General features: G+C 42.4%; 4 protein-coding genes across 4 annotated transcripts; all 4 read left to right on the top strand.

The window, feature by feature from the left end:
- Positions 1 to 496: 496 nt before the first annotated feature.
- On the top strand, positions 497 to 3,345 carry LOC113143073 (uncharacterized). Its single transcript, XM_026328533.1, has 3 exons — positions 497 to 1,387; positions 1,595 to 1,794; positions 3,104 to 3,345. The coding sequence occupies exons 1-3, from the start codon at positions 917 to 919 to the stop codon at positions 3,255 to 3,257; spliced, it is 825 nt and encodes a 274-aa protein (XP_026184318.1). The 5' UTR covers positions 497 to 916; the 3' UTR covers positions 3,258 to 3,345.
- Positions 3,346 to 5,206: 1,861 nt separating this feature from the next.
- LOC113143072 (uncharacterized) lies at positions 5,207 to 7,779 on the top strand. The gene is made up of 3 exons (XM_026328532.1): positions 5,207 to 5,879; positions 6,087 to 6,286; positions 7,596 to 7,779. The coding sequence occupies exons 1-3, from the start codon at positions 5,409 to 5,411 to the stop codon at positions 7,747 to 7,749; spliced, it is 825 nt and encodes a 274-aa protein (XP_026184317.1). The 5' UTR covers positions 5,207 to 5,408; the 3' UTR covers positions 7,750 to 7,779.
- A 5,724-nt stretch (positions 7,780 to 13,503) lies between these two features.
- LOC113143069 (uncharacterized) lies at positions 13,504 to 17,906 on the top strand. Its single transcript, XM_026328530.2, has 4 exons — positions 13,504 to 14,068; positions 14,276 to 14,481; positions 17,077 to 17,197; positions 17,462 to 17,906. Exons 1-4 carry the CDS (start codon positions 13,601 to 13,603, stop codon positions 17,666 to 17,668), a joined length of 1,002 nt encoding a protein of 333 aa, XP_026184315.1. The 5' UTR covers positions 13,504 to 13,600; the 3' UTR covers positions 17,669 to 17,906.
- Positions 17,907 to 18,880: 974 nt separating this feature from the next.
- Positions 18,881 to 23,256, top strand: LOC113143067 (uncharacterized). Its single transcript, XM_026328528.2, has 4 exons — positions 18,881 to 19,777; positions 19,985 to 20,190; positions 22,432 to 22,552; positions 22,817 to 23,256. The coding sequence occupies exons 1-4, from the start codon at positions 19,310 to 19,312 to the stop codon at positions 23,036 to 23,038; spliced, it is 1,017 nt and encodes a 338-aa protein (XP_026184313.1). The 5' UTR covers positions 18,881 to 19,309; the 3' UTR covers positions 23,039 to 23,256.
- Positions 23,257 to 23,391: the final 135 nt, after the last annotated feature.

The raw sequence follows: 23,391 nt of genomic DNA, 5'->3' as shown, positions 1-23,391 counted from the left end.
ACGTGAGACTCTCAGTATATTTTCATGATGATTCCTCTAATGCAGTTTCTCCTGGTTATGGAAACTTTGACGTAATGTTGGTGTGACGAGTTTTTCCATATGAACAATGTGTCCAAAGCTAATGTGAAGAGTCTGTCATAGATTCAACGTGCGTCAGAGAAGCTGCAGTTAAAACATCAAAACATTTCAGGTGTGTCTCAAACGTAGAGATTAGCCTTTTTTAGAGTCAGAACCTCCACAGTTTGGAGACTCCAGGCCAGTGACTTCGTTCCATCGCTCATCACAGCTTATTATTTTATTCCTTGTTATTTTTGTATTAGTTTTAATTGTCTGGCTCCAGGTGTTTTATTGTTATTTCTGTTTTTAGTTATCCATCATCATTAAGTCGACAGAAGTTACATTTGAGGTTGAACCAGTTAAACCTGTTTTACAGTGAATGTCTCTAAATTTACTTTCAGTTCTGATTCCTGACGTCAGCTCATAAGACCCAGTGCAAAACACGTCAGAGCGAGAAGGAAGTTACAACATAGGAAAACAAGGAGAAGAGAAATGAAACTGAAAGATCCATCCTCATTTGCTTTTCTCGTCTTTCTTCCAAACGTTTTGTTCTGGGGAGAGTTTTTCCTTTTCCAAGGGTCTGAGGACAGAGGGTGTTTCGTACTGTAAAAACTATCATTCAGTCCTGTTGTCATTCATGATATTTGCCTGGGTGAATGAAATTTGACTTGTGATGAGTCAAATGATGTTTCTCAGAACAATGAAGTGTCTCCTGAAAGAAGAAAATGGGTGTGGTTTATATTTAAATGCTGCAACTCACCTGTTAGAGCTCAGACATCTGTGGACTCAGAACCAGAGGACAGTGAGCAGATATTTCTGACAGTACAAACTTTTAATCTACATCCTTTTCCATCTGACCATGGAGAAACGAACAAACAGGAGAGGACACAAGGAAAATTATGTTAAAGGTTTCCACCTGAAGATAAATGATTTAAGACAGAGGGCTCAACATTTGAGAAACCAGTACCTAGAAAAAACCAACATCATCCCCATGTACCCTCGACCAGAGATCCATGTGTCTCACCTGAAACATGACACAGACCAAGCTGGATTGTGTGGCATCCAGGAGGACGGTGGCTTCAAGGACCCAGGTAACGACTCTCTAAAGCTGCTGTGGTGGAGTCTGGCTGTTGGTCCTTATGATATATCATCAGCTGAGAAGAGGCTCCTGGAGAAAACCTACCCAGACCAGACACAGGAGCAGGCCCAGAGGCAGCAGAGCTTCCTGTGGAAGTTTGCCACGTCCCCAGCCTTCAAGGAGACCTCCAGGATGGGCTCCTACCGCTTCACCTTCCCCCTGAATGAGCTGCTGGAGGCCTACAAGCAGCAGGTCTGTCAGCACCTTTTCTGTGACAGGCAGCAGGGACATAGTGCCACAGTATTTAGTTCAACAGTGTGTTTGTGAACTGACAGGTTAAAGGGCCAGTTCACACAAGTTACAAGAGAAAAGAAACAACAAATCCCTTATTGTCCCTGCTGGATGACCCCTCACACTGTGTTGGAGAAAAGTTTCACCAAATCCTTTTGTTGTCCCCAGTGTTGCTCCGGTGCTCAACCCGTCATGAGGGTGTTCAAGACCGTCCTGTACAAACAAGAAGTGATGTACGTTGTGCTGGTCCACAGTCCGGCCAATCAGGAGCTGTTCTCAGAGTATCCTGAGCTGACTGGCAACCCGAACGCCGTCTGTGTTTACAGACACTTCCTCTGGAGGCCTGAGGCCATGTGTGAGACACACAGGTGAGACCAGACTGACCTGCACCGCTGCAATAAAAGCACAAGACGCCTCTTATCAATAAGAAAAACATATATACTTCTAATTTGAAGTACTTTATATACTGCTGGGTAGCTGACGTTAACTACCTTATATACTTCTAATTTGAAGTACTTTATATACCGCTGGGTAGCTGACGTCAGCTATCTTATGTACTTCTAATTTGAAGTACTTTATATACCGCTGGGTAGCTGACGTCAACTACCTTATGTACTTCTAATTTGAAGTACTTTATATACCGCTGGGTAGCTGAGGTTAACTACCTTATGTACTTCTAATTTGAAGTACTTTATATACCGCTGGGTAGCTGACGTTAACTACCTTATGTACTTCTAATTTGAAGTACTTTATATACCGCTGGGTAGCTGACGTTAACTACCTTATGTACTTCTAATTTGAAGTACTTTATATACCGCTGGGTAGCTGACGTTAACTACCTTATGTACTTCTAATTTGAAGTACTTTATATACCGCTGGGTAGCTGACGTTAACTACCTTATGTACTTCCAATTTGAAGTACTTTATATACCGCTGGGTAGCTGACGTTAACTACCTTATATACTTCTAATTTGAAGTACTTTATATACCGCTGGGTAGCTGACGTTAACTACCTTATATACTTCTAATTTGAAGTACTTTGTATACCGCTGGATAGCTGACGTTAACTACCTTATATACTTCTAATTTGAAGTACTTTATATACCGCTGGGTAGCTGACGTTAACTACCTCATATACTTCTAATTTGAAGTACTTTATATACTGTTGGGATCAATAAACTTTGATGATCAGTCTGTATTTTGTTGGATCCATCTGATTATGAAAAGGAACTACAGTTATCAGATACATGTAGAGCAGGAAAAAGTACAAGGTTTGATTCTGACATGTAGTGAAGTCCAAGAATGTAGTACTACATGGAAATACTCCATGGAAATACTCAGGTAAAGTACAAATACCTCTGAATTGTACTTAGTTACTTTTCACTACTAAAAAAATAAATCTCAATCTGGATCCAGGAAACAAATCAGTTCTTTACCTTCCTGACCCATTTCCAAAGCTGGTTTTAACTATTCCAGGTTCAGCATTATTTACATTTTGTTTACCTCCATGTTTATTGTTTGCAGCCTTTTTCTTCCATGTTGGTGCCTCAGTCTGGTAGTTCATCTTCACCACACACTGACCAACTGGGGCTGCACTTACTATGAAACAAACACACGAACTGAACAAATTCAACCGTATTTTAACCATTTACCTCTTTAAATGTTTGTTTCTGTCAGGTATGAGTTGATCCAGAGACCTGATGAAAACCTGATGGAGGTTCAGGAGCTGTTTGGGAAAGACCGTGAGTTTTATGTTTGGGATCATGTGTCCGTCGCTCTGCACATGGAGGAAGGAAAGGTACCATCTCTGCTCCATCTTCTCTCTTTATAGACAGATGAAGCCTCCACACCCCCATTTTTAGTCTGATGGTGACAAAGGAAACACATTGAGGGTATTTGCTAAGTCATCGAAGGGACGAGAGAAACATGTTGGAATAAGCAAATGTGTTTTTCTGTATCTGGACATCACAGTACAGCTGCAGCTGCCCCTGCTAACGGTCGAGCTCTGCATCCTAATCGTGTTTTATCCAAAGATCCTGCATTAGTTCTGTTTCTGTTCTAGGTGCTGAAGTTTGGTCCGGACCGACTGAGAGACAACCTCAAGTTCTGTGATGAAGACGATGTAAAAGTCCCCAAAGGTGTAACTTTTGACACATTTGTGCAGGCTGAAGAGATTGTTAAAGGTTTATGGCCCGACTATCCTGCACCTCTGGAGAAGGAGCTGCCTCTCCAGCAGAAATCAGGTCTCAAACCTGCAAACACAGAGTAAGAGCAGGTCCACTAACGTCAGTCACGTCACAGAGAACCTCAGTCTGATTTTGGTTCTTCTGGTGAAAACTGTGCAGCTCAGCCTGACGCTGTTTGGTTTGTTATGTGCCTGTGTAGCTGACAGATGTTAGATATAACTGTAACTGTCTCTGACAACATTTAGAATCAACTACTTTATCAAATCATTGGCCTTAATGAATCAGATGTAAGTTGTCAATAAAAAGTCTTTGTTCCCATCAGTCTGGTCTCATCCCTGAGCAGAGTAGAACAGTGTCTGACCTGTGCATGAAGCTGTTCTGTATCTCTGACCTGTCATCAATGTGACAGTGTTGGACAGAGGAACAGACTTTCATTTGCTGAAACTGGGTCCTGGTGTTTTTCCACTGGGCGACTCTGGAGCTGCTCTGTAGGATCCAGCTGAGCCTCTGAAGGTCCAGATGCTGAGTCAGTAAAGAGACTCTGTCGGACACGCCGGCTCAGTTTGTTCCTAAACAACCGACTGGCTTCTCTTTGTGTTCAGGATAGAAAGTCTCCAGGTGGGTCTGAACTTGTTTGGCTTCATCCAGTCAGAGGCTGAAGTTTAGAGACACAGCCCACTGGGTTCTCTCTTGAACAGCTGAAGTCCTGGTGAAGCCGAGGTCCAGATCTGCTCTTTGTTTTGGTTCCTGACACTTTTGAAGAAGTGGCTGTCCAACACCATTAAAACGCTGCTATAATTTTACATCAATAATAATAACCTAATATAATCTAGGTCCATAATGAGGCAGCACTGTGTAGGGGGTAACTTGCATTATTTTTAAACGTGAGACTCTCAGTATATTTTCATGATGATTCCTCTAATGCAGTTTCTCCTGGTTATGGAAACTTTGACGTAATGTTGGTGTGACGAGTTTTTCCATATGAACAATGTGTCCAAAGCTAATGTGAAGAGTCTGTCATAGATTCAACGTGCGTCAGAGAAGCTGCAGTTAAAACATCAAAACATTTCAGGTGTGTCTCAAACGTAGAGATTAGCCTTTTTTAGAGTCAGAACCTCCACAGTTTGGAGACTCCAGGCCAGTGACTTCGTTCCATCGCTCATCACAGCTTATTATTTTATTCCTTGTTATTTTTGTATTAGTTTTAATTGTCTGGCTCCAGGTGTTTTATTGTTATTTCTGTTTTTAGTTATCCATCATCATTAAGTCGACAGAAGTTACATTTGAGGTTGAACCAGTTAAACCTGTTTTACAGTGAATGTCTCTAAATTTACTTTCAGTTCTGATTCCTGACGTCAGCTCATAAGACCCAGTGCAAACACGTCAGAGCGAGAAGGAAGTTACAACATAGGAAAACAAGGAGAAGAGAAATGAAACTGAAAGATCCATCCTCATTTGCTTTTCTCGTCTTTCTTCCAAACGTTTTGTTCTGGGGAGAGTTTTTCCTTTCCAAGGGTCTGAGGACAGAGGGTGTTTCGTACTGTAAAAACTATCATTCAGTCCTGTTGTCATTCATGATATTTGCCTGGGTGAATGAAATTTGACTTGTGATGAGTCAAATGATGTTTCTCAGAACAATGAAGTGTCTCCTGAAAGAAGAAAATGGGTGTGGTTTATATTTAAATGCTGCAACTCACCTGTTAGAGCTCAGACATCTGTGGACTCAGAACCAGAGGACAGTGAGCAGATATTTCTGACAGTACAAACTTTTAATCTACATCCTTTTCCATCTGACCATGGAGAAACGAACAAACAGGAGAGGACACAAGGAAAATTATGTTAAAGGTTTCCACCTGAAGATAAATGATTTAAGACAGAGGGCTCAACATTTGAGAAACCAGTACCTAGAAAAAACCAACATCATCCCCATGTACCCTCGACCAGAGATCCATGTGTCTCACCTGAAACATGACACAGACCAAGCTGGATTGCGTGGCATCCAGGAGGACGGTGGCTTCAAGGACCCAGGTAACGACTCTCTAAAGCTGCTGTGGTGGAGTCTGGCTGTTGGTCCTTATGATATAACATCAGCTGAGAAGAGGCTCCTGGAGAAAACCTACCCAGACCAGACACAGGAGCAGGCCCAGAGGCAGCAGAGCTTCCTGTGGAAGTTTGCCACGTCCCCAGCCTTCAAGGAGACCTCCAGGATGGGCTCCTACCGCTTCACCTTCCCCCTGAATGAGCTGCTGGAGGCCTACAAGCAGCAGGTCTGTCAGCACCTTTTCTGTGACAGGCAGCAGGGACATAGTGCCACAGTATTTAGTTCAACAGTGTGTTTGTGAACTGACAGGTTAAAGGGCCAGTTCACACAAGTTACAAGAGAAAAGAAACAACAAATCCCTTATTGTCCCTGCTGGATGACCCCTCACACTGTGTTGGAGAAAAGTTTCACCAAATCCTTTTGTTGTCCCCAGTGTTGCTCCGGTGCTCAACCCGTCATGAGGGTGTTCAAGACCGTCCTGTACAAACAAGAAGTGATGTACGTTGTGCTGGTCCACAGTCCGGCCAATCAGGAGCTGTTCTCAGAGTATCCTGAGCTGACTGGCAACCCGAACGCCGTCTGTGTTTACAGACACTTCCTCTGGAGGCCTGAGGCCATGTGTGAGACACACAGGTGAGACCAGACTGACCTGCACCGCTGCAATAAAAGCACAAGACGCCTCTTATCAATAAGAAAAACATATATACTTCTAATTTGAAGTACTTTATATACCGCTGGGTAGCTGACGTTAACTACCTTATATACTTCTAATTTGAAGTACTTTATATACCGCTGGGTAGCTGACGTCAACTATCTTATGTACTTCTAATTTGAAGTACTTTATATACCGCTGGGTAGCTGACGTTAACTACCTTATGTACTTCTAATTTGAAGTACTTTATATACCGCTGGGTAGCTGACGTTAACTACCTTATGTACTTCTAATTTGAAGTACTTTATATACCGCTGGGTAGCTGACGTTAACTACCTTATGTACTTCTAATTTGAAGTACTTTATATACCGCTGGGTAGCTGACGTTAACTACCTCATATACTTCTAATTTGAAGTACTTTATATACCGCTGGGTAGCTGACGTTAACTACCTAATATACTTCTAATTTGAAGTACTTTATATACCGCTGGGTAGCTGACGTTAACTACCATATATACTTCTAATTTGAAGTACTTTATATACCGCTGGGTAGCTGACGTTAACTACCTTATATACTTCTAATTTGAAGTACTTTATATACTGCTGGGTAGCTGATGTTAACTAACTTATATACTTCTAATTTGAAGTACTTTACATACCGCTGGGTAGCTGACGTTAACTACCATATATACTTCTAATTTGAAGTACTTTATATACCGCTGGGTAGCTGACGTTAACTACCTTATATACTTCTAATTTGAAGTACTTTATATACTGTTGGGATCAATAAACTTTGATGATCAATCTGTATTTTGTTGGATCCATCTGATTATGAAAAGGAACTACAGTTATCAGATACATGTAGAGCAGGAAAAAGTACAAGGTTTGATTCTGACATGTAGTGAAGTCCAAGAATGTAGTACTACATGGAAATACTCCATGGAAATACTCAGGTAAAGTACAAATACCTCTGAATTGTACTTAGTTACTTTTCACTACTAAAAAAATAAATCTCAATCTGGATCCAGGAAACAAATCAGTTCTTTTCCTTCCTGACCCATTTCCAAAGCTGGTTTTAACTATTCCAGGTTCAGCATTATTTACATTTTGTTTACCTCCATGTTTATTGTTTGCAGCCTTTTTCTTCCATGTTGGTGCCTCAGTCTGGTAGTTCGTCTTCACCACACACTGACCAACTGGGGCTGGACTTACTATGAAACAAACACACGAACTGAACAAATTCAACCGTATTTTAACCATTTACCTCTTTAAATGTTTGTTTCTGTCAGGTATGAGTTGATCCAGAGACCTGATGAAAACCTGATGGAGGTTCAGGAGCTGTTTGGGAAAGACCGTGAGTTTTATGTTTGGGATCATGTGTCCGTCGCTCTGCACATGGAGGAAGGAAAGGTACCATCTCTGCTCCATCTTCTCTCTTTATAGACAGATGAAGCCTCCACACCCCCATTTTTAGTCTGATGGTGACAAAGGAAAAACATTGAGGGTATTTGCTAAGTCATCGAAGGGACGAGAGAAACATGTTAGAATAAGCAAATGTGTTTTTCTGTATCTGAACATCACAGTACAGCTGCAGCTGCCCCTGCTAACGGTCAAGCTCTGCATCCTCATCAAGTTTTATCCAAAGATCCTGCATTAGATCTGTTTCTGTTCTAGGTGCTGAAGTTTGGTCCAGACCGACTGAGAAACAACCTCAAGTTCTGTGATGAAGACAATGTAAAAGTCCCCAAAGGTGTAACTTTTGACACATTTGTGCAGGCTGAAGAGATTGTTAAAGGTTTATGGCCCGACTATCCTGCACCTCTGGAGAAGGAGCTGCCTCTCCAGCAGAAATCAGGTCTCAAACCTGCAAACACAGAGTAAGAGCAGGTCCACTAACATCAGTCACGTCACAGAGAACCTCAGTCTGATTTTGGTTCTTCTGGTGAAAACTGTGCAGCTCAGCCTGACGCTGTTTGGTTTGTTATGTGACTGTGTAGCTGACAGATGTTAGATATAACTGTAACTGTCTCTGACAACATTTAGAATCAACTACTTTATCAAATCATTGGTCTTAATGAATCAGATGTAAGTTGTCAATAAAAAGTCTTTGTTCCCATCAGTCTGGTCTCATCCCTGAGCAGAGTAGAACAGTGTCTGACCTGTGCATAAAGCTGTTCTGTATCTCTGACCTGTCATCAATGTGACAGTGTTGGACAGAGGAACAGACTTTCATTTGCTGAAACTGGGTCCTGGTGTTTTTCCACTGAGCGACTCTGGAGCTGCTCTGTAGGATCCAGCTGAGCCTCTGAAGGTCCAGATGCTGCGTCAGTAAAGAGACTCTGTCGGCCACGCCGGCTCAGTTTGTTCCTAAACAACCAACTGGCTTCTCTTTGTGTTCGGGATAGAAAGTCTCCAGGTGGGTCTGAACTTGTTCGGCTTCATCCAGTCAGAGGCTGAAGTTTAGAGACACAGCCCACTGGGTTCTCTCTTGAGCAGCTGGAGTCCTAGTGAAGCCGAGGTCCAGATCTGCTCTTTGTTTTGGTTCCTGACACTTTTGGAGAAGTGGCTGTCCAACACCATTAAAATGCTGCTATAATTTTACATCAATAATAATAACCTAATATAATCTAGGTCCATAATGAGGCAGCACTGTGTAGGGGGTAACTTGCATTATTTTTAAACGTGAGACTCTCAGTATATTTTCATGATGATTCCTCTAATGCAGTTTCTCCTGGTTATGGAAACTTTGACGTAATGTTGGTGTGACGAGTTTTTCCATATGAACAATGTGTCCAAAGCTAATGTGAAGAGTCTGTCATAGATTCAACGTGCGTCAGAGAAGCTGCAGTTAAAACATCAAAACATTTCAGGTGTGTCTCAAACGTAGAGATGAGCCAGTTTTTAGAGTCAGAACCTCCACAGTTTGGAGACTCCAGGCCAGTGACTTCGTTCCATCGCTCATCACAGCTTATTATTTTATTCCATGTTATTTTTGTATTAGTTTTAATTGTCTGGCTCCAGGTGTTTTATTGTTATTTCTGATTTTAGTTATCCATCATCATTAAGTCGACAGAAGTTACATTTGAGGTTGAACCAGTTAAACCTGTTTTACAGTGAATGTCTCTAAATTTACTTTCAGTTCTGATTCCTGACGTCAGCTCATAAGACCCAGTGCAAAACACGTCAGAGCGAGAAGGAAGTTACAACATAGGAAAACAAGGAGAAGACAATTAAAAATGGAGGATCCATCCTCATTTGATTTTCTCATCTTTCTTCCAAACGTTTTGTTCTGGGGAGAGTTTTTCCTTTTCCAAGGGTCTGGGGACAGAGGGTGTTTCGTACTGTAAAAACTATCATTCAGTCCTGTTGTCATTCATGATATTTGCCTGAGTGAATAAAATTTGACTTGTGATGAGTCAAATGATGTTTCTCAGAACAATGAAGTGTCTCTTGAAAGAAGAAAATGGGTGTGGTTTATATTTAGAGAGATCTGTGGACTCAGAACCAGAGGACAGTGAGCAGATATTTCTGACAGTACAAGCATCAAGCATCAAGCAATACAGCATATCAAGGCAGCATGATGCTGCCTTGATATGCTGTAAAAAACAAATTTTTTAAAAAATGTTTTTAACAGCTTAGCTCCAGATGTATTGCAGATTGTCAATAGTTCTCTTCAGTCAGGGCAGTTTCCCCAGACCTTAAAAGCTGCTGTTATAAAACCTCTTCTTAAAAAGCCTAATCTAGATGCTTCAGCAGTAAGTAATGTGGGAATCGTTACTTCTATTACATTACAGCTTAAGGTATATCCATCCATTTTCTACCGCTTATCCGGGGCCGGGTCGCGGGGGCAGTAGCCGAATCAGGGATACCCAGACTTCCTTCTCCCTGGACACTTCCTCTTCCGGGGGGACACCGAGGCGTTCCCAGGCCAGCCGGGAGACATAGTCCCTCCAGAGTGTCCTGGGTCTTCCCCGGGCCTCCTCCCGGTGGGACATGCCCGGAACACCTCCCCAGGAAGGCACCCAGGAGGCATCCGAAACAGATGCCCGAGCCACCTCAACTGACTCCTCTCGATGTGGAGGAGCAGCGGCTCTACTCCGAGCTCCTCCCGGGTGACCGAGCTCCTCACCCTATCTCTAAGGGAGCGCCCGGCCACCCTGCGGAGGAAGCTCATTTCAGCCGCTTGTATCCGCGATCTCGTTCTTTCGGTCATGACCCAGAGCTCATGACCATAGGTGAGAGTAGGAACGTAGATTGACCGGTAAATCGAGAGCTTCGCCTTCCGGCTCAGCTCCTTCTTCACCACAACGGACCGGTACACCAACCGCATTACTGCTGCCGATGCCCCGATCCGTCTGTCAATCTCACGTTCCATCCTTCCCTCACTCGTGAACAAGACCCCGAGATACTTAAACTCCTCCACTTGAGGCAGGATCTCTCCCCTGGCCTGGAGATGGCAAACCACCTTTTTCCGGTTGAGTACCATGGCCTCGGACTTGGAGGTGCTGATTCTCATCCCAGCCGCTTCACACTCGGTTGCAAACCGCCCCAGCAAACGCTGGAGATCCTGGCTCGATGGAGCCAACAGGACAACATCATCTGCAAAAAGCAGAGATGAAATCCTGTGGTCCCCGAACTGGACTCCCTCCGGCCCCTGGCTGCGCCTAGAAATTCTGTCCATAAAAGTAATGAACAGAACCGGTGACAAAGGGCAGCCCTGCCGGAGTCCAACGTGTACTGGGAACAGGTCTGACTTACTACCGGCAATGCGAACCAAGCTCCTTCTCCATTTGTACAGAGACCGGATAGCCCCCAGCAAAGAGCCCCGGACCCCATACTCCTGGAGCACCTCCCACAGGATGCCACGAGGGACCCGGTCGAATGCCTTCTCCAAGTCCACAAAACACATGTGGACTGGTTGGGCAAACTCCCATGAACCCTCGAGCACCCTCGAGAGTGTGTAGAGCTGGTCCAGTGTTCCACGCCCAGGACGGAAACCGCATTGTTCCTCCTGTATCCGAGGTTCGACCACCGGCCGGTTCCTCCTCTCCAGCACCCTGGCATAGACCTTCCCCGGGAGGCTGAGGAGTGTGATCCCTCTGTAGTTGGAACACACCCTCCGGTCCCCCTTCTTAAAAAGAGGAACCACCACCCCGGTCTGCCAATCCAGGGGTACTGTCCCCGAACGCCACGCGATGTTGCACAGGCGTGTCAGCCATGACAGCCCAACAACATCCAGAGACTTGAGGTACTCGGGACGGATCTCATCCACCCCCGGTGCTTTGCCACCGAGGAGCTGCCGAACTACCTCAGTGACTTCGGCTGATGGATGGATCAGCCTCCGAATCCCCAGCCCCTGCTTCCCTTATGGAAGACGTGTTGACGGGATTGAGGAGATCCTCGAAGTATTCCTTCCACCGTCCGACAATATCTCCAGTCGAGGTCAGCAGCTCACCACTTCCACTGTAAACAGCGTTGGTAGAGCACTGCTTCCCCCTCCTGAGGCGCCGGACGGTTTGCCAGAATTTCTTCGGGGCCGACAGGTAGTCCTTCTCCATGGCCTCACCGAACTCCTCCCATACCCGAGTTTTTGCCTCCATCACCGCCTGGGCTGCAGCACGCTTGGCCCTGCGGTACCTGTCAGCTGCTTCGGAAGTCCCACAAGCCAACCAAGCTTGGTAGGACTCCTTCTTCAGCTTGACGGCATCCCTTACCTCCGGTGTCCACCACCGGGTTCGGGGATTGCCGCCACGACAGGCACCCGAAACCTTACGGCCACAGCTCCCAGCCGCCGCGTCGACAATGGAGGTGGAAAACATGGTCCATTCGGACTCAATGTCCCCAGCCTCCCCCCGGGATCTGGTAGAAGCTCTCTCGGAGGTGTGAGTTAAAGACCCCTCTGACAGTGGGTTCGGCCAAACATTCCCAACAGACCCTCACAGTACGTTTGGGCCTGCCAAGTCTGTCCCGCTTCCTCCTCCGCCAGCGGATCCAACTCACCACCAGGTGGTGATCAGTTGACAGCTCTGCCCCTCTCTTCACCCGAGTGTCCAAGACATGATGACAGATGACACGACTACAAAGTCGATCATTGACCTCCGGCCTAGGGTGTCCTGGTGCCATGTGCACTGATGGACACCCTTATGCTTGAACATGGTGTTTGTTATGGACAAACTGTGACTAGCACAGAAGTCCAACAACAGAACACCATTCGGGTTCTTTTTCGGGTGCTCTTTGTTTTGGTTCCTGACACTTTTGGAGAAGTGGCTGTCCAACACCATTAAAATGCTGCTATAATTTTACATCAATAATAATAACCTAATATAATCTAGGTCCATAATGAGGCAGCACTGTGTAGGGGGTAACTTGCATTATTTTTAAACGTGAGACTCTCAGTATATTTTCATGATGATTCCTCTAATGCAGTTTCTCCTGGTTATGGAAACTTTGACGTAATGTTGGTGTGACGAGTTTTTCCATATGAACAATGTGTCCAAAGCTAATGTGAAGAGTCTGTCATAGATTCAACGTGCGTCAGAGAAGCTGCAGTTAAAACATCAAAACATTTCAGGTGTGTCTCAAACGTAGAGATGAGCCAGTTTTTAGAGTCAGAACCTCCACAGTTTGGAGACTCCAGGCCAGTGACTTCGTTCCATCGCTCATCACAGCTTATTATTTTATTCCATGTTATTTTTGTATTAGTTTTAATTGTCTGGCTCCAGGTGTTTTGTTGTTATTTCTGTTTTTAGTCAATTCTCATTGTTAAGTTGGTAGAAACATTTGAGGTTGAACCAGTTAAACCTGTTTTACAGTGAATGTCTCTAAATTTACTTTCAGTTCTGATTCCTGGCGTCAGCTCATAAGACCCAGTGCAAAACACGTCAGAGCGAGAAGGAAGTTACAACATAGGAAAAAAAAGAAAAGAGAAATAAAACTGAAAGATCCATCCTCATTTGCTTTTCTCATTTTTCTTCCAAACGTTTTGTTTTGGGAGAGTTTTTCCTTTTCCAAGGGTCTGAGGACAGAGGGTGTTTCGTACTGTAAAAACTATCATTCAGTCCTGTTGTCATTCATGATATTTGCCTGGGTGAATGAAATTTGACTTGTGATGAGTCAAATGATGTTTCTCAGAACAATGAAGTGTCTCCTGAAAGAAGGAAATGGGTGTGGTTTATATTTAAATACTGCAACTCACCTGTTAGAGCTCAGAGATCTGTGGACTCAGAACCAGAGGACAGTGAGCAGATATTTCTGACACTACAAACTTTTAATCTACATCCTTTTCCATCTGACCATGGAGGAACGAACAAACAGGAGAGGACACAAGGAAAATTATGTTGAAGGTTTCCACCTGAAGATAAATGATTTAAGACAGAGGGCTCAACATTTGAGAAACCAGTACCTAGAAAAAACCAACATCATCCCCACGTACCCTCGACCAGAGATTCATGTGTCTCACCTGAAACATGACACAGATCAAGCTGGATTGCGTGGCATCCAAGAGGAAGGTGGCTTCAAGGACCCAGATAACTCTCAAAAGCTGCTGTGGTGGAGTCTGGCTGTTGGTCCTGATGATATAACATCAGCTGAGCAGAGGCTCCTGGAGGAAACCTACCCAGACCAGACACAGGAGCAGGCCCAGGGGCAGCAGAGCTTCTTGTGGAATTTTGCCACCTCCCCAGCCTTCAAGGAGACCTCCAGGCTGGGCTCCTACCGCTTCACCTTCCCCCTGGAGGAGCTGCTGGAGGCCTACAGGCAGCAGGTCTGTCAGCACCTTTACTGTGACAGGAAGCAGGGACACAGTGCCAGAGTATTTAGTTCAACAGTGTGTTTGTGAACTGACAGGTTAAAGGGCCAGTTCACACAAGTTACAAGAGAAAAGAAACAACAAATCACTTATTGTCCCTGCTGGATGACCCCTCACACTGTGTTGGAGAAAAGTTTAACCAAATCCTTTTGTTGTCCCCAGTGTTGCTCTGGTGCTCAACCTGTCATGAGGGTGTTCAAGACCATCCTGTACAAACAGGAAGTGATGTATGTTGTGCTGGTCCACAGTCCGGTCAATCAGGAGCTGTCCTCAGAGTATCCTGAGCTGACTGACGACCCGAACGCCGTCTGTGTTTACAAAGACGGACGCTTCGTCTGGAGGCCTGAGGCCATGTGTGAGACGCACAGGTGAGACCAGACTGACCTGCACCGCTGCAATAAAAGCACAAGACGCCTCATTAAATAAGAATCAATAAGAAAAACATATATACTTCTAATTTGAAGTACTTTATATACCGCTGGGTAGCTGACGTTAACTACCTTATATACTTCTAATTTGAAGTACTTTATATACCGCTGGGTAGCTGACGTTAACTACCTTATATACTTCTAATTTGAAGTACTTTATATACCGCTGGGTAGCTGACGTTAACTACCTTATATACTTCTAATTAGAAGTACTTTATATACCGCTGGGTAGCTGACGTTAACTACCTTATATACTTCTAATTTGAAGTACTTTATATACCGCTGGGTAGCTGACGTTAACTACCTTATATACTTCTAATTTGAAGTACTTTATATACCGCTGGGTAGCTGACGTTAACTACCTTATATACTTCTAATTTGAAGTACTTTATATACCGCTGGGTAGCTGACGTTAACTACCTTATATACTTCTAATTTGAAGTACTTTATATACCGCTGGGTAGCTGACGTTAACTACCTTATATACTTCTAATTTGAAGTACTTTATATACCGCTGGGTAGCTGACGTTAACTACCTTATATACTTCTAATTTGAAGTACTTTATATACCGCTGGGTAGCTGACGTTAACTACCTTATATACTTCTAATTTGAAGTACTTTATATACCGCTGGGTAGCTGACGTTAACTACCTTATATACTTCTAATTTGAAGTACTTTATATACCGCTGGGTAGCTGACGTTAACTACCTTATATACTTCTAATTTGAAGTACTTTATATACCGCTGGGTAGCTGACGTTAACTACCTTATATACTTCTAATTTGAAGTACTTTATATACCGCTGGGTAGCTGACGTTAACTACCTTATATACTTCTAATTTGAAGTACTTTATATACCGCTGGGTAGCTGACGTTAACTACCTTATATACTTCTAATTTGAAGTACTTTATATACCGCTGGGTAGCTGATGTTAACTACCTTATATACTTCTAATTTGAAGTACTTTATATACCGCTGGGTAGCTGACATTAACTACCTTATATACTTCTAATTTGAAGTACTTTATATACTGTTGGGTAGCTGACATTAACTACCTTATATACTTCTAATTTGAAGTACTTTATATATCGCTGGTAGCTGACGTTAACTACCTTATATACTTCTAATTTGAAGTACTTTATATACCGCTGGGTAGCTGACATTAACTACCTTATATACTTCTAATTTGAAGTACTTTATATACTGTTGGGTAGCTGACATTAACTACCTTATATACTTCTAATTTGAAGTACTTTATATACCGCTGGGTAGCTGACATTAACTACCTTATATACTTCTAATTTGAAGTACTTTATATACTGTTGGGTAGCTGACATTAACTACCTTATATACTTCTAATTTGAAGTACTTTATATACCGCTGGGTAGCTGACATTAACTACCTTATATACTTCTAATTTGAAGTACTTTATATACTGTTGGGTAGCTGACATTAACTACCTTATATACTTCTAATTTGAAGTACTTTATATACTGTTGGGTAGCTGACATTAACTACCTTATATACTTCTAATTTGAAGTACTTTATATACCGCTGGGTAGCTGAGGTTAACTACCTTATATACTTCTAATTTGAAGTACTTTATATACCGCTGGGTAGCTGACGTTAACTACCTTATATACTTCTAATTTGAAGTACTTTATATACCGCTGGGTAGCTGACGTTAACTACCTTATATACTTCTAATTTGAAGTACTTTATATACTGTTGGGTAGCTGACGTTAACTACCTTATATACTTCTAATTTGAAGTACTTTATATACCGCTGGGAAGCTGACGTTAACTACCTTATATACTTCTAATTTGAAGTACTTTATATACCGCTGGGTAGCTGACGTTAACTACCTTATATACTTCTAATTTGAAGTACTTTATATACCGCTGGGTAGCTGACGTTAACTACCTTATATACTTCTAATTTGAAGTACTTTATATACTGTTGGGTAGCTGACGTTAACTACCTTATATACTTCTAATTTGAAGTACTTTATATACTGCTGGGATCAATAAAGTTTGATGATCAGACTGTATTTTGTTGGATCCATCTGATTCTGAAAAGGAACTAAAGTTATCAGATAAATGTAGAGCAGGAAAAAGTACAAGGTTTGATTCTGACATGTAGTGAAGTCCAAGAATGTAGTACTACATGGAAATACTCCATGGAAATACTCAGGTAAAGTACAAATACCTCTGAATTGTACTTAGTTACTTTTCACTTCTATAAAACAAAAAACCTCAATCTGGATCCAGGAAACAAATCAGTTCTTTTCCTTCCTGACCCATTTCCAAAGCTGGTTTTAACTATTCCAGGTTCAGCATTATTTACATTTTGTTTACCTCCATGTTTATTGTTTGCAGCCTTTTTCTTCCATGTTGGTGCCTCAGTCTGGTAGTTCGTCTTCACCACACACTGACCAACTGGGGCTGCACTTACTATGAAACAAACACACGAACTGAACAAATTCAACTGAATTTTAACCATTTACCTCTTTAAATGTTTGTTTCTGTCAGGTATGAGTTGATCCAGAGACCTGATGAAAACCTGATGGAGGTTCGGGAGCTGGCTGTGAAAGACTGTGAGTTTTATGTTTGGGATCATGTGGCCGTCGCTCTGCACATGGAGGAAGGAAAGGTACCATCTCTGCTCCATCTTCTCTCTTTATAGACAGATGAAGCCTCCACACCCCCATTTTTAGTCTGATGGTGACAAAGGAAACACATTGAGGGTATTTGCTAAGTCATCGAAGGGACGAGAGAAACATGTTAGAATAAGCAAATGTGTTTTTCTGTATCTGAACATCACAGTACAGCTGCAGCTGCCCCTGCTAACGGTCGAGCTCTGCATCCTCATCGTATTTTATCCAAAGATCCTGCATTTGTTCTGTTTCTGTTCCAGGTGCTGGAGTTTGGTCCGGACCGACTGAGAAACAACCTCAAGTTCTGTGATGCAGGAACACCAAAAATTGGAAAAGATCTCATTTTCCAAGGGTTTCAGGAAGCTGAAGAGATTGTTAAAGGTTTATGGCCCGACTATCCTGCACCTCTGGAGAAGGAGCTGCCTCTCCAGCAGAAATCAGGTCTCAAACCTGCAAACACAGAGTAAGAGCAGGTCCACTAACATCAGTCACGTCACACAGAACCTCAGTCTGATTTTGGTTCTTCTGGTGAAAACTGTGCAGCTCAGCCTGACGCTGTTTGGTTTGTTATGTGCCTGTGTAGCTGACAGATGTTAGATATAACTGTAACTGTCTCTGACAACATTTAGAATCAACTACTTTATCAAATCATTGGCCTTAATGAATCTGATGTAAGTTGTCAATAAAAAGTCTTTGTTCCCATCAGTCTGGTCTCATCCCTGAGCAGAGTAGAACAGGGTCTGACCTGTGCATGAAGCTGTTCTGTATCTCTGACCTGTCATCAATGTGACAGTGTTGGACAGAGGAACAGACTTTCATTTGCTGAAACTGGGTCCTGGTGTTTTTCCACTGGGCGACTCTGGAGCTGCTCTGTAGGATCCAGCTGAGCCTCTGAAGGTCCAGATGCTGAGTCAGTAAAGAGACTCTGTCGGCCACGCCGGCTCAGTTTGTTCCTAAAGAACCAACTGGCTTCTCTGTGTGTTCGGGATAGAAAGTCTCCAGGTGGGTCTGAACTTGTTCGGCTTCATCCAGTCAGAGGCTGAAGTTTAGAGACACTTTCCTGACACTTTTGGAGAAGTGGCTGTCCAACACCATTAAAATGCTGCTATAATTTTACATCAATAATAATAACCTAATATAATCTAGGTCCATAATGAGGCAGCACTGTGTAGGGGGTAACTTGCATTATTTTTAAACGTGAGACTCTCAGTATATTTTCATGATGATTCCTCTAATGCAGTTTCTCCTGGTTATGGAAACTTTGACGTAATGTTGGTGTGACGAGTTTTTCCATATGAACAATGTGTCCAAAGCTAATGTGAAGAGTCTGTCATAGATTCAACGTGTGTCAGAGAAGCTGCAGTTAAAACATCAAAACATTTCAGGTGTGTCTCAAACGTAGAGATGAGCCAGTTTTTAGAGTCAGAACCTCCACAGTTTGGAGACTCCAGGCCAGTGACTTCGTTCCATCGCTCATCACAGCTTATTATTTTATTCCATGTTATTTTTGTATTAGTTTTAATTGTCTGGCTCCAGGTGTTTTGTTGTTATTTCTGTTTTTAGTCAATTCTCATTGTTAAGTTGGTAGAAACATTTGAGGTTGAACCAGTTAAACCTGTTTTACAGTGAATGTCTCTAAATTTACTTTCAGTTCTGATTCCTGGCGTCAGCTCATAAGACCCAGTGCAAAACACGTCAGAGCGAGAAGGAAGTTACAACATAGGAAAACAAGGAGAAGACAATTAAAAATGGAGGATCCATCCTCATTTGCTTTTCTCATTTTTCTTCCAAACGTTTTGTTTTGGGAGAGTTTTTCCTTTTCCAAGGGTCTGAGGACAGAGGGTGTTTCGTACTGTAAAAACTATCATTCAGTCCTGTTGTCATTCATGATATTTGCCTGGGTGAATGAAATTTGACTTGTGATGAGTCAAATGATGTTTCTCAGAACAATGAAGTGTCTCCTGAAAGAAGGAAATGGGTGTGGTTTATATTTAAATGCTGCAACTCACCTGTTAGAGCTCAGACATCTGTGGACTCAGAACCAGAGGACAGTGAGCAGATATTTCTGACACTACAAACTTTTAATCTACATCCTTTTCCATCTGACCATGGAGGAACGAACAAACAGGAGAGGACACAAGGAAAATTATGTTGAAGGTTTCCACCTGAAGATAAATGATTTAAGACAGAGGGCTCAACATTTGAGAAACCAGTACCTAGAAAAAACCAACATCATCCCCACGTACCCTCGACCAGAGATTCATGTGTCTCACCTGAAACATGACACAGATCAAGCTGGATTGCGTGGCATCCAAGAGGAAGGTGGCTTCAAGGACCCAGATAACTCTCAAAAGCTGCTGTGGTGGAGTCTGGCTGTTGGTCCTGATGATATAACATCAGCTGAGCAGAGGCTCCTTGAGGAAACCTACCCAGACCAGACACAGGAGCAGGCCCAGGGGCAGCAGAGCTTCTTGTGGAATTTTGCCACCTCCCCAGCCTTCAAGGAGACCTCCAGGCTGGGCTCCTACCGCTTCACCTTCCCCCTGGAGGAGCTGCTGGAGGCCTACAGGCAGCAGGTCTGTCAGCACCTTTACTGTGACAGGAAGCAGGGACACAGTGCCAGAGTATTTAGTTCAACAGTGTGTTTGTGAACTGACAGGTTAAAGGGCCAGTTCACACAAGTTACAAGAGAAAAGAAACAACAAATCACTTATTGTCCCTGCTGGATGACCCCTCACACTGTGTTGGAGAAAAGTTTAACCAAATCCTTTTGTTGTCCCCAGTGTTGCTCTGGTGCTCAACCTGTCATGAGGGTGTTCAAGACCATCCTGTACAAACAGGAAGTGATGTATGTTGTGCTGGTCCACAGTCCGGTCAATCAGGAGCTGTCCTCAGAGTATCCTGAGCTGACTGACGACCCGAACGCCGTCTGTGTTTACAAAGACGGACGCTTCGTCTGGAGGCCTGAGGCCATGTGTGAGACGCACAGGTGAGACCAGACTGACCTGCACCGCTGCAATAAAAGCACAAGACGCTCATTAAATAAGAATCAATAAGAAAACATATATACTTCTAATTTGAAGTACTTTATATACCGCTGGGTAGCTGACGTTAACTACCTTATATACTTCTAATTTGAAGTACTTTATATACCGCTGGGTAGTCTAACTAACCTTATATACGTCTAATTTGAAGTACTTTATATACCGCTGGTAGCTGACGTACTACCTTATACTTCTATTGAAGTACTTTATATACCTTCTGGGTAGCTGACGTTAACTACCTTATATACGTCTAATTGAAAGTACGTTATATACCGCTGGTAGCTGACGTTAACTACGTTATATACTTCTAATTTGGAAGTACTTTATATACCGCTGGTAGCTGAACGTTAACTACCTTATATACTTCTAATTTGAAGTAACTTTATATACCGCGGGGTAGCTTGACGTTAACTACCCTTATATACTTCTAATTTGAAGTACTTTATATACGCTGGGTAGCTGACTTTAACTACCTTATATACTTCTAATTTTGAAGTACGTTTATATACCGCTGGGTAGCTGACGTTAACTACCTATATACTTCTAATTTGAAGTACTTATATACCGCTGGGTAGCTGACGTTAACTACCTTATTACTTCTAATTTGAAGTACTTTATATACCGCTGGGTAGCTGACGTTAACTACCTTATTACTTCTAATTTGAAGTACTTTATATCCCGCTGGGTAGCTGACGTTAACTACCTTATATACTTCTAATTGAAGTACTTTATATACCGCTGGGTAGCTGACGTTACCTACCTTATATACTTCTAGAGTACTTATATACCGCTGGGTAGCTGACGTTAACTACCTTATATACTTCTAATTTGAAGTACTTTATATACCGTGGGTAGCTGACGTTAACTACCTTATAGACTTCTAATTTGAAGTACTTTATATACCTGGCTGGGTAGCTGACATTAACTACCTTATTATACTTCTAAATTGAAGTACTTTATATACCGCTGGGTAGCTGACATTACTACCTTATATACTGTCTAATTTGAAGTACTAGTATATACTGTTGGGTAGCTGACATTAACTACCTTATATACTTCTAATTTGAAGTACTTTATATACCGCTGGGTAGCTGACATTAACTACCTTATATACTTCTAATTTGAAGTACTTTATATACTGTTGGGTAGCTGACATTAACTACCTTTATACTTCTAAATTTGAAGTACTTTATATACTGTTTGGGTAGCTGACATTAACTACCCTTATATTACTCTAATTTGAAAGTAGTACTTTATATACCGCTGGGTAGCTGAGGTTACTACCTTATATACTTCTAATTTGAAGTACTTTTATATACCGCTGGGGTAGCTGACGTTAACTACCTTATATACTTCTAATTTGAAGTACTTTATATACCGCTGGGTAGCTGACATTAACTACCGTATATACTTCTAATTTGAAGTACTTTATATAACTGTTGGAGTAGCCTGACGTTAACTACCTTATATACTCTAATTTGAAGTAACTTTTCTATACCGCTGGGTAGCTTACGTAACCTACCTTATATACTTCTAATTTGAAGTACGTTATATACCGCTGGGTAGCTGACGTTAACTACCTTATATACTTCTATTTGAAGTACTTATATACTGTTGGGTAGCTGACGTTTTACTACCTTATATACTCTAATTTGAAGTACTTTATATACTGCTGGGATCAATAACGTTTGATGATCAGACTGTATTTTGTTGGATCCATCTGATTCTGAAAAAGGACTAAAGTTATCAGATAAATGTAGAGCAGGAAAAAGTACAAGGTTTGATTCTGACATGTAGTGAAGTCCAAGAATGTAGTACTACATGGAAATACTCCATGGAAATACTCAGGTAAAGTACAAATACCTCTGAATTGTACTTAGTTACTTTTCACTTCTATAAAACAAAAAACCTCAATCTGGATCCAGGAAACAAATCAGTTCTTTTCCTTCCTGACCCATTTCCAAAGCTGGTTTTAACTATTCCAGGTTCAGCATTATTTACATTTTGTTTACCTCCATGTTTATTGTTTGCAGCCTTTTTCTTCCATGTTGGTGCCTCAGTCTGGTAGTTCGTCTTCACCACACACTGACCAACTGGGGCTGCACTTACTATGAAACAAACACACGAACTGAACAAATTCAACTGAATTTTAACCATTTACCTCTTTAAATGTTTGTTTCTGTCAGGTATGAGTTGATCCAGAGACCTGATGAAAACCTGATGGAGGTTCGGGAGCTGGCTGTGAAAGACTGTGAGTTTTATGTTTGGGATCATGTGGCCGTCGCTCTGCACATGGAGGAAGGAAAGGTACCATCTCTGCTCCATCTTCTCTCTTTATAGACAGATGAAGCCTCCACACCCCCATTTTTAGTCTGATGGTGACAAAGGAAACACATTGAGGGTATTTGCTAAGTCATCGAAGGGACGAGAGAAACATGTTAGAATAAGCAAATGTGTTTTTCTGTATCTGAACATCACAGTACAGCTGCAGCTGCCCCTGCTAACGGTCGAGCTCTGCATCCTCATCGTATTTTATCCAAAGATCCTGCATTAGTTCTGTTTCTGTTCCAGGTGCTGAAGTTTGGTCCGGACCGACTGAGAGACAACCTCAAGTTCTGTGATGAAGACGATGTAAAAATTGCAAAAGATCTCATTTTCCAAGGGTTTCAGGAGGCTGAAGAGATTGTTAAAGGTTTATGGCCCGACTATCCTGCACCTCTGGAGAAGGAGCTGCCTCTCCAGCAGAAATCAGATCTCAAACCTGCAAACACTGAGGAAGAGCAGGTCCACTAACGTCAGTCACGTCACACAGAACCTCAGTCTGATTTTGGTTCTTCTGGTGAAAACTGTGCAGCTCAGCCTGACGCTGTTTGGTTTGTTATGTGACTGTGTAGCTGACAGATGTTAGATATAACTGTAACTGTCTCTGACAACATTTAGAATCAACTACTTTATCAAATAATTGGCCTTAATGAATCAGATGTAAGTTGTCAATAAAAAGTCTTTGTTCCCATCAGTCTGGTCTCATCCCTGAGCAGAGTAGAACAGGGTCTGACCTGTGCATGAAGCTGTTCTGTATCTCTGACCTGTCATCAATGTGACAGTGTTGGACAGAGGAACAGACTTTCATTTGCTGAAACTGGGTC

Source organism: Mastacembelus armatus, chromosome 14, assembly GCF_900324485.2.
Source record: "Mastacembelus armatus chromosome 14, fMasArm1.2, whole genome shotgun sequence".
NCBI classification, from domain to species: Eukaryota; Metazoa; Chordata; class Actinopteri; order Synbranchiformes; family Mastacembelidae; genus Mastacembelus; species Mastacembelus armatus.
The sequence above is the reverse complement of the archived record's forward strand: the minus strand, read 5'-3'. Positions and strand labels throughout refer to the sequence as shown.